We start from the raw sequence: 14,237 nt of genomic DNA, 5'->3' as shown, positions 1-14,237 counted from the left end.
TTCACATGGAACTGCAAATGTATGATTTTTTCCCCTTTCCCCAAAACATTGTGACATTTACAAAAATAAGTATATTACAACTTACAGATCAGGGGTTAGAACCCAAACTATCCTCACAGATCTGCAGGAATCAACAAGATTTAACTTAAAACAAAAATCCCTTGATCGATCATCATCACACACCTCACCAAATCTTGTACTTGAATCCAAGAATTAATTGAAGTATAATAATAATTAACTAGGATCATGAGAATGAAGGTAGCCGGTGAAGTTACTGGAATGGAAAATGGCTTTAGCATTCATCTCCCTCTCGAATCTCCAAATATAATTGAGGCCAACAAGCAGCTCAGTAATGGCAGCTTCGGTCTTTTGCTGGTTGGCAAAGTAAAGTGTTTGGAGCAAGAGAACATTCGTTTTGGGCACCAAATTGTGCTGCTCGAAGCTCCTCTCGCTCTGCCATTTGATCATGTTATGCGCGAGCGGCGACAGCCAGCCGAGAATCTTGTGCAGCGCCTCCCGCCACTCCGCCGCCAGAACCGGATCACTGGCCGAGAACCCCACCCCTTTCAGCCGACCCCTCAGCGCGAACCGAATGCTGTTTGGAAGCAAAGAGTAGAGATCGTCTCTCGCGTCCACGCCCACCAGCTGCGGCGATCGGATCATCTTCTCCATCACGATGATCAAATTCGCGTAGTGGAGAGACAGCGCCGCCGCGCCTAGGGTGGTGGCCGGCGGTTTAAGAGTCTTGGAGTTGAGCTCGAAGAATCCGAGCTGGTTGAATGGGGGATCTTTCATCAACGGGCCCGACGCGAAGAGGCAGGAATTAGGGTTTTCGGAAGGGTAGACGAGGGCGGAGGAGGAGGAGGAGAGGCTGCGGGGGAGCGACGTGGCGACTCCGAAGACGAGCTTCATCCTGGCGAGGACCGTGAAGGCGGATCTGGCGAGGATACACGTGGCGGTGTCGAAGCTTCTGCACCACAGAGATTTCTCTTTCATGTACTTCACCTGCTGCCTCTGCCAAAGGATCTTCTGCTGTAACTCCATCATCTTCTGCTCCTTCCCCCCGCCCTGCACGGACTTCTTCAGCCCGTTTTCGAGCGCCACCAGCTCGTCCATCTCCCTGTGCAGAGTGGCCGTCATGGCCACCAAGTGATCCAGCTTCTTCATCTTCGAATCCACCTCCTTGGCGCTCAGCATCAGCCAGTTGTGGTGATCGCGCCCGGCGTTGGCGAACTCCTCGAACAGGCGGTCGAAGCATCGGAGAGAGGCGTCCTCGCATTTCTTACTGATGCGCCCCACGGACTTGGCCACCAGCCGGAGATTCTCGGCGAGCTCCGCGCAGGCGAGGCCTAGAAGGAAGCCCTCGTCGTTTGAGACAATTTTACGAACACCTTCCAGGCATATCGACTCGCCTCGCAGCCGGGCTATGTTCTTGTCGGAGAGGGATTGCCATAGGTGGAGGAGCTTCGACATCAGACCGGCGATCTCGAATGCCAGAACGCCGACGTTGGATTTCCTGATTGCGGCGGCTGGTGGGGCGGCGCGGACTGAGTCGAAGCTGTGGGCGATGCTTCTTTTCACCTTGATCAACCATGTTTCGAGAGCCATGGTTGTGGATTTATTGATGTTGGTTGGGGAAGGGGAGATTTGCAGGGGTTTTAGAGCTATAGTGGGAACTGGTGAATCATCAATGAAGAATTTAGAGGGAGAGAGAGAGAGAGAGAAATAATTGAAGAGGGGAAGTGAGGAGAAAGATAATATAATGGAGGAGAGTTCTTGTAAAGCTATCATGGGATGTTTGAAAAGAGAAGCATTACAAATAGTAGCAGTCCAATGGGATGATGAAAGCAAATAGAAAATTAGTGTGTGAGAGTTTGTTTGCGCGCGTGTGTGTATGTGTGCGTGCGTTGTGTGTGTGAGAGAGGGAGAGGGAGAGGGAGAGAATCATTGTGAAAGTTGACAAAGCCCACATGCACTGTGAAAGGAAGGATGAATGCATTTTCAAGAAATGGGAAGGATTATCCGCTCTAATTTGGATTCCACTAGCCACACTATATGTGGTGGAATCGAGACATTTTAGTTAGGATATTGCTCAACCAAGAAAAACATAAGATTTTACTATTTACATACATATATGGTCCTCAAAATTGAATTTAGTTTTGAAAATGTCTTAATATATATAAATAATATACTAACCCATTTCTGATAGCAAAATAAATATGAAGACAAAAAATTGGAAATACTAGCATTTTTTAGTGTAAATATCAATGTACTCTTAATGACCTTTTACATTAAAGTGTGATTTGCATGCATTAAATATATCATTTGTATATATTATTTATTTTTATATAAAATAAATATCAATTAATTTTATAAAAAATATTATTTGCACAGTATCATTTGCTAGTAGTTATTAATATTGTCATTTGTAATATATACCAATTATTTTTAAAAAAATATCATTTTATTTCATAAAAATTTTATTAACGAAATAGCATTTGCATACATTAAAAGTATCATTTTCTGTTATTAAAAATGTCATTTATAATATATCATTCATTTTTATAGATGAAAATGATACATTATAAATAATACTCTACTTTCCACTAGCAGGGTAAAAAATAATCAAACCAGACTAGAGAATTGATAAAAAATAATGTCAGTAAGAATTGAACCCACAAGCATCTGATTAAAAGCCACGCCTAAAACCAACATAGCTAAACAAGCTGTTGATGTTTATAAACAGTCATGTATATTACTTATTTTTTTTTGATCGGTAAAATTAAAATTTTATTAAGATTAAAAGCAAGGCACCAGGGATGCCAATCAAAACAAGAAGGAAAGATTGAAACCCTTTGAGCACCACATGGTGAAAGGGATTCTCAACTCCAAAACTTTATAGACCTCATTCCAACTCCAAAGTCTACACTTGATCTGTAAAACAAGTCTCTCAATATCTCAAATCTTTCCTTGAAAACGACTCTCGTTTCTTTTTTCCCATAGTGTCCAAACCGTTCCCACCCATAACGCATTTAGCAATCTTCTTCCTTTCTTCTTTTTGGCAGCAGAGATGAAGGAAGTGTAATGATGGAGAGTACCTCTAGGATTTGCCGTTTTGATGTGTATCCATTGGAAGATTTGGTCCCACACCGCCGCAGCTTTCGGGCAATGAAGAAACAGATGTTCCGTCGTCTCCTCTCCAGCGACGCAGGCGTTGCATCTTCTCTCTTCCCAGCTAATTTGAATTTGTCGTCTTCTTAAGTTGTCACAGGTAGCCAAACGATTTCTAAGACATCTCCACGCTGTCACCTTGGCTTTGTGCGATGTTGGAGCCTCCCAAACCATAGCCATCGCAGCCGGTTGAGTTTGTTGCGCCTCACTGGAAGCCGCCACCAAATCATAAGCCGACTTTGTTGAGAATTTACCGTCCGTAGTTGCCCTCCAACTCCATCCATCAGTTAAACCTGTAGAAGGGACAAAAGCAGCAACAAGTCTCAAAAGTTCCTCCACCTGTCCATTCTCTCTTTCCCTCAAATCCCTCCTCCAATTCACCGACCACACCCACTCTTCTCCTTCCCAAAACCCACTCTCTCCGACGAGGGCTTTCTTATTCGAGCACAAGTTATACAATCTCGGGAAAGAGAACTTGAGAGGTTTGTTAACAGCCCACACGTCCTCCCAGAACATTGTATTCATCCCATCCCCGAGACTGTGTTGAAGGTGATCAATGAACCATCTATCGTCGCTTCCTCCCCCTTTCTCCACAATTTTCGCCCACCACCCCAACTGCCCACTTCTTCCCACCATCGAGCAATCCCCCTCTTACACCATCATGTATATTACTTATACCATCTGTTCGCACCATGTACAAGAGACGTGCGCGCGCGCACGTGTGTAATCACATTTTATTTTAAAAATTGAGAACATTGCGCTGACGTGTAAAGTTATTGCATTTATCGTAAAATTAACTATATTTTGAAAAAATGAGGAAAAAATAAAAAAATTTGCTCCCTTTAGAATTTAAACTCAGGTGTTGCATTCATTAATCAAAATAATGTATTCACTGTAGATTTTTATGATGGAGTAGATGAAAATGATTTTCCATTCTATTTTAAATAAAAGATTTGGTTTGAAATTCTCCCCACACACACATATGGGAAGGAGTTCAAATTAAAACCTCTTATCATGAGAACGTGAGAACCTATTCTATTTTAAATAAATGGTGTGATTTGAAATTCTCCACACACACATGGGAAGGAGAACGTGAGAAGTTTTACATATAATGTATAAAATACTTGCATAGAATGTATAAAGTATTTGTACAGAACGTATAAAATATATGGATTTAACATATAAAGTAATTCATCTATAATAACATTATATTTTAGTGCATAATCGTAATGTATTTACTTTATATGCTCCGCACATAAGTACTTTATACATTTTATGCAACAGTTCTCACATTTATGTAATAATAAGATTTTTATTTTAACCCATCTACGTATAGCAAGGATATGTTTTTTAGCAGGAGCACTGAGCACATGCTTGAATCTCTTTTTTGTGTTATAAGAGGAGTTTCCCGTATTTTGGCTAGTGTGATAAATGAATATAATTAATTAATGTCTATCATTATTGGAATCTTGGTATATGTTTGATTTATTCTCTTAATCTTAATTTAAGATTTTGTGATCCATTGTGATTATTTTCCTTGCTGTTTGTTAATAATTGCCAGACATTTTATGAGCCCACAGGTATATTTTTGTTCCATTGATTGGGGGGGAAAGTGGAAACACTAGGGCATGGCACAAAACTTGCTTTTTTAGTTGGAAGTTTCTGCATTATCATTAATAGTTCTTCGAACTATACACTCCGCAATATTCTTATGTTTTTATATTTATTTATTCATTTATTAATAAATATTATCTTTACGTACATATACAATAATACAAAGAAAACAATAGAAAAAGAACACACTAGAAAATTCCTAGTAATCTATTCAAAAGAAACTCACTATTTTGTGCAATCATCATATCATATTTACCAAATAGTCATATCTAAAACTAAAAGGATATTGCTCAACTACATACGATGACGGAAAATTATTTCATTAATTGCTCTAATATCTATTATTTTAATAGTATTTTTTATAAAAATAAAATTTATTATAAATTATATTTGATTTTTATTTAAAAAAAGATTTTTTTTTAAATACTACTCCCTCCGTCCACCAATTCGTGTCCTAATTTCTATTTTGGTATGTCCATCAATTCGTGTCCTACCCATTTTTAACAACTATTTCCTTAACAAATAAATCATTTTTTCTTAAAACTCGTGCCACTTTCTCCTCTCAACAAATAAACAATACTACTCCCTCCGTCCGCCAAGATTATGTCAAATTGTTTGGGCACAAGATTTAATAAAATTGGTGATGATTTTGATGTAGTGGAGAAATGGTCCCACCACTTTATAGATGTGTGGTTGAAATTGAAATTTTGGGTGGTTTTTTTGTAAATAAAGAGTGTTAGTAAGGATAAAATATTAAAGAGGATGGTGAGACCATTGCCTTAAAAGAAAAGTGACATAATCTTGGCGGACGCCCGATATATATAGTAATTGTGACATAATCTTAGCGGTTTTTTCTTAAAACATGTGTCCCTCCCCTTAGGACACGAATCGGTGGACGGAGAGAGTATATATCATAACTTTGAATTTATCAATCTATTACTAATTAATAAATGTAAAATTAAATGATAAAAAATAATTACTAATTAATAAAAGTAAAATTAAATAATAAACAATAATTATATACCCTAATTAAATGGAATAAATTTTAGTTAATAATTACAAAATTAAATTAAAGCATGTAAAGTTGAAATTTAAAAATATATATAAAAAATAAATAAAATTAAAAATAGGATACAAAATAAGACATCAAATATAATACAATGAATCTCAATCCTCTATTTTGTCGCTAGAAAATTAATAAATGAAATATATAAGTATGACGGCCGGGTAAAAATAAATTCATAAACCCAATCTTTTTTTTTTGGAAAGTTTCATAAACCCAATCTTATTGTGCGGTCAGATTTAATTATTGGACGAGTTGAATTGTTGATATCATTCCTTATGTGTGATGGTACATAATGATATATATTAGAAAGAAAATAGTCAACTATATATATTACATCACGACAGTGTTTTAACTCAAATTTGACAAAATGAAGGTTTATTCAAATTTAGAAATCATGGCAAGTCAAACATTAAATATCTTTATTTTTGAAAAGTAAGATACCCATTTAATGTCAAATTCATAATATTAAATATTTTTTTACTTTGTCACGCCTCGTAGGTTGATTCCGTCTTTTTTTTTTTTTTCTTCTGACTTTAGTACTTAACTAGCATTTCTAGATAGATTAAGGTCATGCCTTCAGTCGGATGTGATCAGCTGATCTCCTAATACTTTAAGAATTCCATTGGCTCTTCTTCTTCAACTGGCTGGTAGATTGTCCACATGATCCATCAGCTCACTTACTAAACTAATATTCCGTAAACATAAAAAACACGCTCCCTAACATATGAGCTGCAATCTGCAAGATAGAGTTTTAACATATCATCATCAATTTTAAGTATTTTGATATCTAATCAAAACATCATAATTTTCCCAACAATACCTAAAAGTAGCAGACAACAAGTGGTCAATGCTGAAATAGAAATTTTATTAAAAAGAAAAGAAAAAGAGAGATCAGAGACAAAGGAAACAAGCAAAAGCACCCGCAAGAAACCCCGGGTAACCAAAAAAAGAAACCAAGACTAAGAGAACATTTTAAGAGGGTCGTCCTCGTCTAAAACATCGTCATCTTCATCGTCCAACATATCGCCCCATTTTTTAGAGGCCACAACCGACATAGCATGGGCTGCATCGGTAGAGTTAGAGTAGTTGATCACAAAGTTTTGCAGAATCTGTCCTCTAGACTGAGCATCCTTCACTTTATTCAGGAACTCCACAGGCGGAGAAGTGTCAAGACCAGGGCCCTGCATATCATCACCGCGTGCTGAGTTTTGGAAATCCGAGGACATGCCATTCATTATGATACGACGGAGCCTGTGCTTGATAGAAGAATCAGAAACTCTCCCCTTCTTGTTGATAGCCCCTTTCGGACGCCCTCGTCTACGAGAAATGGGTCCTGTCGTCCCAGTCAAAGTTAGCAAATCGTTGTTGTCAGTCATCACAGCAAGCGGCTGCACAACCAAAGGTGCAGAAGTCCTCTCTTGTTCCTGGTCCACTACCTCAATTTGGCTCTTTTCGTCATCTGACTCAAGCTGTTCCATATCCTTTCTATCCTGATTGTCCTGATAGATGCAAGCATCTGAAGCTCGGCCTCCATCAGATGGCGGCTTTTCCATGTTATCATCACAAACAAGTCTATGTTCATCTTGCAACTCAAGAGAAACCAACACAGCAAAGGGATTGGATGAGGTAGGAGAGTCTGAAGAAGAGTTCAGTTTCTGTCCAACCTCAGCAAAAGGCTTTCCAGCCCTTGCTGGAGATTCCTGATTTCCGGTGTAGGGACGAGGATGAACCCTGTGGTCATCAACCTTGGACTGACCACGTTCCCGGCCCTGATGTTCCGTAAAGCCCTCCTCTGTCGTGTTTGTTTTCCTCCTTCTGCATTCGTTAGAAATATGTCCCACAACCTTGCAAACCGAGCAGTAATAAGGCAAATTCTCATATACAAACTTGACAGTAAAATCAATGTCGCCACACTTAATATCTAAAGTCTCAGGAATATCAGCCGAAACATCTAACTCAACAAGAATTCTAGCAAAGTGACCCACATGAGCCTGTGCAGACTGACCATCAATCAAGATAGGCGTACCCACTTCTCGTGCGACCCCGGAAAGAACCTCTGGGTGCCAATATTCATGTGGCAAGTTAAAGATTCTAATCCATACGTGAACAAGGGTTGAATTCGCTTTGTAGGGATCAAAATTCGGCACCCAAGCCTGGAGATGGAGTATACCTGAGCGTAGACGCCAAGTCATTTTAGCGAAGGCCGCTGCCCTATCCTCGTCGGTGGCGAAATTAAAAGTGAAGTAACCTTTTCCGAGAGGATGAATCGACCAACCAACAGACGGTTTCCAAAGCTGCTGAAGTTCCTGCCAAAGATCCGCTGCAAACCGAGGTGACTCACCTTTGCGGAGGATCAGCCGGCCGTGAACCGCATGGGCGAAACGCCGGACTTGTCGTTGGTGGAAAGAAGGCTCTAAAACAAGGCAACGTTTGAGATCCACCAACTCTGGCCGGAGGATTGTAAAGTCATGAGCGGGGACGTCCCTAGGCTTGGAAACTTGCTCTGTCGGACTGCCATCCCTAGCTTTCAGTTTATCTGCAAAAGAGACCGGCGACACCTTCGAAGCAGACGGTGGACTGACCACATTCGGATGGGCAGTCCCGATCGAGCGAGGTGGGATCAGGCCCTTAGGACCATCGGCCTGAGTAGAGACACCGACAGTATGGGCAGTCATCACCGCAGCGATTTCCGGGAACGAAACATCAGCAGTAGCTCTAGCATTCTCCGCCGAACTATCTGTGACAGTGATGCTCGGAGGCATCGTGATCCCAGACTCGGGGAAGAGAAGCGCCGTCATTACTGTCGAAGAGTTCATTGTCGTCTGATCAGTAGTGGTGAAATCCCTAGTAGAACTGTGGAGTGGCGATGATGATCGACTGACAGGAGCAAAGTTATTAGACACAATCGGGTACTTTTGGAGGGGAGGCTGGAGCGATGCCATTTCTCACAAACGGAGGCAATCTGTGACGACGTCGCCGCTTTCCTTCGACGCAGCTTTGAGCCACGAACGTCGAGGCCGCGCGACGTCGATGGCGTCGCTGCTCTCAAGCTGCGGTGAGGTTTCTCAAGCTGCAGTTTTCATGCGGCTCTTAACCTCCGGCGGCCTGCAGCTGGGCCCGCTTGATCAGCGCGTCCGTCTTCTCGGCGTGGCTCCCGACGGCGAGCGGCGAGAGCGCGGCGTCGAGCGAAGCGAGAGCGGAGGTCTGCTGCAGCTGCGAGGAGGCGGCGTCGTCGGTTCTGCTGCTGCTGCGAGGAGCGGAGGGCCGATCTGCTGCTGCTGCGAGGAGGGTCTGCTGCTGCTGCGAGGAGGGCCGCGTCGTCGGTGAAGCAACGGCCAAGGAGAAGCCGGGGAGGGGGAGATGGCACCGGCGTGGCGCCGCACACGCACAGTTGGTCAAAAAGCTTGTGCTTTCATTTTACGCGTGGGGGACAAAAGCTCCCATTTTACGCGTGGGGGACACAATTGCTTTCTTCAATTTGACGTCTTCCAACAACAAGTGGTCAATGCAACTACCAATTCTTTATACATCTGGAGAGACGTTCAAGTTTTAAGGCTTACAAGAAATATGAGGCTACAAAATATGATCTTTGAAGCGGAAACATCAGATTTGCAAAGATTCCCTGATTCGGTGGCTACAATAGGCGATGGTATTTTAGGGGGTACTAATGATGTACATGCTAACATTGAAATATCTGATGGCAAACACTTAAATTTTGATGGTGATACTATTGCATCAATTGTTAGTTCCACATACTCATCTTCAGTGGATGCTCCAGATGATTCGTCTTATCTTCAAGATAGAGCAATCCTCGCTCCCACGCTCGAAATAGTTGAGACAATTAATCATTACATGATGTCGACAAATAAATTGAAAGTAGGGCACATGTAAGTTCTGACAAAACATGCACTTCAAATGAAACTAATGATGTTCTAAACGATGTCCACACACCTGGATATATAGTTTGAAAAGTTCAGGAATGCCTAATCACGAGATAAATCTAGAGGTCGAAACTCCAGTTACATTATTAAGGAACATTGACCATTCTCTAGGATTGTGCAACGGAACATGTTTGGTGATTACAAGACTTGGTAACCACGTTTCAAATGCTAAAAATAGTGACTGGTAGTAATTCTGACCAAAAGGTGTTGATTTCTAGAATATCTCTTAATTAGTACCCCATCAGATCCACGACTTACATTCAAGTTTGAACAATGATAATTTCCTCTTATTGTTTGGTATGCCATGACAATTAACAACAATCAATAACAATCTCTGTCACGGGTGGGGGCTTTTCTAAGGAAATTAGTTTTCTATCATGGTCAATTTTACGTTTCAGTTTAAGAGTAAGAAGTCGGAGTGGTTGAATATTTTAACATGTGATAAAGATAATAAAGATAGTAATAGTGTATCAAATACAATGAGTATTGTCTAGAAAGAAGTTTGTAAAAACTACTCCCTCCGTCCCAAATGAAATGTCATGTTTTCTTTTTTGGCAATACACTTTCTCTCTATACTTAATATTTAAATAATTTCTACCAACCCATTTTATCTACTTTATACACATTTCTTAATCTCCGTGCCGAAAAGAAAAGAACATTTCGTTTGGGACGGAGGGAGTACTAATTTGTATTATCATGCTTTATTCAATTTTATAATTATCAATTATATATTTATTTCTTATTATTATTTCGTCATAGCACCCCTTTTGTAATAGTACTATTATAAAAATTAAAATCATTTGATTAATTAAAAGTTGTGTATTTTTATACAATATAACACTATTTTATTATTTTAGCACAACACATCATTAATTGATATATAATTAATAATCTATATGAAAAATATACAACAATTTACCCCGCATGTATAATAATAATAATAATAATAATAATAATAATAATAATAATAATTGGATGAGGAAGTTAAGACGAAATGGGTGTTTTAGATTTAATAAGTATATATATTATGCAAAACTAGTGTATAACCCGTCGAAATTCGACGGGATTTTAAATTATAATTTAAATTATTTATATTATTTTTGTATAATATAATTAATTTTTAATTAATTTAGTTTGATGTAATAGAATTTACATTATACTAATTTTAATTATATTCGTCAATTAAATATTAATTTTTGTTAGAATAGTAAAAATATCCGTTTATATAAATTTTGTACATTTTTAATATATTGATGGATAAGAAATAATTTAAGATCTCATTTTTCATCTAAGCATCATCTCATCTCATGATCATCAAGAACTCGAAAGACGATATCTGACTTTTGAGCATTATCTCGTCTAGACCCTAAAATACTATGCTTGACTTAATGCGTCAGTCATTTGAACATCACTATCTAATGCTTTAAATATCATAATTCACTTCTAAACATCATTTTCATTATGCGCTTGAAAGACCAAGGCTGACTTGTGAGATTATAACTAACTTCTAAACATCATCTTGTATTAAAAAATCACCATTTGTGCATCATTTTATTTAGAGCTTAAAATATCATAACTAAGTTTCAAGCATCATTTCGTTTAGAGTTTGAAAGAATAAAACTGATTCGTGAGAATCATCGTGTTTGAAGTTTGAAAGACTATAACTAAGTTATGAGAATCATCTCGTCTAAGGCTTGAGAAAATTGATGTGATATTCAAATTATATAATCAATGTGCTTATTTATGTTTTTTTTCATGGCAAAGTTCAATAAAGATCAATGTGAGAATGATAAAATATCAATGTGGGAACGATGATAAGCTAATATATGAATGAAGATTAAACATTTTATTTAGATATATCATTATGTGATTAATGTGGAAATGAAGATTTATTTCAAATTATTTTATAAGACCTAATTAAATTGAAGAATTTATTTATTTTATATATATCTTGGTATCATTTTATTTATTTTATATGATCAAATTAAATTGAATAACTTATTTATTTAAAATATATGTAAGTATTATTTTATTTATTTTATATGATCAAATTCAATTGAAGAACATATTTATTTCAAAAACATTTATACTTTTATTTAGGTTTGCAAATATTGAAATCTAATTACAATTTTTTTAGATCTTGAAAATTATGAAGTTTAACATAAATATAAATTTAATGTGAAATACTATTGCAACTATAAAAAAATGTGGTAAACTATTTTTTATCTGAAATACATATTATAAGTATTTCTTTATCAAGATTTTCTCATGATTAAATTTAATAGAATATCAATGTGGGAAAGATAGATGATCTAATGTATTCACGAAGATTGAGCCTTTTATTTAGGTACTGAATTGATGAAGTTTAGTAGAAATTCAATGTGGGATATATGAAAACAAATGTAAAAATATCATAAAGTGTAGAATTGAGAGTGAAACAATACTAAATTGTGAAAGTGCCACTTATGATAGAGAATAGTGAAGAGCTCTTCAATATGTAGCTCTTTATATACTCAATAAATTATTTATTTAAAATACATCTAAGCATCATTTTATTTATTTTATATGACCAAATTCGGCAATGGTAATTTATTTGAATTTATTTTTATTTAAATTTTGAATTGTGAGATTTAATATAGATTCAATATATGTTAGAATGTTTTAGATCAATTCGGGAATGATAATGTATTTGAAGTAATTTTTCATGAGTAAACTAAATAGAAGAATCTATTTATTTTAAATGCATCTCAAAAGAATCCTTTTATTTATATTTTTTAATGGCGAAGTTCAATAAAGATCAATGCAGGAATGACAAAATATCAATGTGGGAACAATGATAAGCTAATATATGAATAAAGATTAAGCCTTTTATTAAGATATATCATTGTGAGATTAATGTGAGAATGAAGTTTATTTCAAATTATTTTACATGATCAAAATTTAATTGAAGAAATTATTTATTTCGTATATATCTTAGTATCATTTTCTTTATTTATATGACCAAGTTGAATAACTTATTTATTTAAAATACATTTAAGTATTATTTTTTCATACGACTAAATTCATTTGAATAAGCTATTTATTTCGAGAATATCTATACTTTTATTTAGGTTTCCAAATATTAAAATTTAATTATAATTCTCTTAGGCTCGAATTATGAAGTTTAGTATAAATCTAATATGAAAAACTATTGTAACTATAAAAAAAATATGGAATACTATTTATTTGAAATACATATCATAAGTATTTCTTTATCAAGGTTTTCCCATAATTAAATTTTATAGAATATCAATGTGAGAAAGATAGATGGGCTAATGTATTCATGGAGATTGACCCTTTTATTAAGGTTATGGTTGATGAAGTTTAGTATAAATTCAATGTGGGATAGATGAAAACAAATGTATAAATGTCATATGGTGTAGTATTGGGATATGACATTTATACATTTGTTTTCATCTATCCCACATTCAATTTATACTAAACTTCATCAATCATAACCTTAATAAAAGGGTCAATCTCCATGAATACATTAGCCCATCTATCTTTCCCACAAGTGCCACATATGATAGAGAATAGTGGAGAGCTCTCTAATATGTAGATAATTGATATAGTACATAAATAAATAATAAAATATAAAAAATCAAATTTAATGTACATATTTGGATATTATACAATTGATTAAACCCATTTTAAATTTATAAATCCATACCCGTATTTGTTTGAAAATTAATAAAGAATTATTTACTATACATTTTGATTTAGGACCAATTTATAGTGATGCCTACTACTACTCATACTTATTTAAGTTACTGAAATATATAGATAATGAAATATAATTTGTTACCTTAACTGATCATCCGTCTCAACAAAAACTCGAAAGATGAAAGGCTAATATATGAATGAAGATTATGCCTTTTATTTAGATATATCTTTATGAGATTAGTGGGGGAGTGAAGTTTATTTCAAATTATTTTACTTGATCAAAATTAAATTGAAGAAATTATTTATTTTGTATATATCTTAGTATCATTTTCTTTATTTATATGACCAAATTAAATTGAATAACTTATTTATTTAAAATACATTTAAGTATTATTTTTTTATACGACCAAATTCATTTGAATAACCTATTTATTTAAAAAATATCTATACTTTTATTTAGGTTTCCAAATATTGAAATCTAATAATTTTCTTAGACTCGAATTATGAAGTTTAGTATAAATCTAATATGAAAAACTATTGCAACTATAAAAAAAATATGGAATACTATTTATTTGAAATACATATCATAAGTATTTCTTTATCAAGATTTTCCCATAATTAAATTTTATAGAATATCAATGTGGAAAAGATAGATGAGCTAATATATTCATGGAGATTGACCCTTTTATTTAGGTTATGAATTGATGCAGTTTAGTATAAATTCAATGTGCGATAGATGAAAA

At 35.9% G+C, this 14,237-nt stretch overlaps 1 protein-coding gene across 1 annotated transcript; it reads right to left on the bottom strand.

Moving 5' to 3' along the window:
- Nucleotides 1-2,121, bottom strand: LOC131014449 (protein PSK SIMULATOR 3). The gene has a single exon (XM_057942428.1). The coding sequence runs from the start codon at nucleotides 1,789-1,791 to the stop codon at nucleotides 235-237; it is 1,557 nt and encodes a 518-aa protein (XP_057798411.1). The 5' UTR covers nucleotides 1,792-2,121; the 3' UTR covers nucleotides 1-234.
- Between the last annotated feature and the right edge of the window lie 12,116 nt (nucleotides 2,122-14,237).

The sequence above is a fragment of the Salvia miltiorrhiza genome, chromosome 3, assembly GCF_028751815.1.
Source record: "Salvia miltiorrhiza cultivar Shanhuang (shh) chromosome 3, IMPLAD_Smil_shh, whole genome shotgun sequence".
Taxonomy (NCBI): Eukaryota; Viridiplantae; Streptophyta; class Magnoliopsida; order Lamiales; family Lamiaceae; genus Salvia; species Salvia miltiorrhiza.
This window is presented reverse-complemented; position numbering and strand designations above follow the sequence as displayed.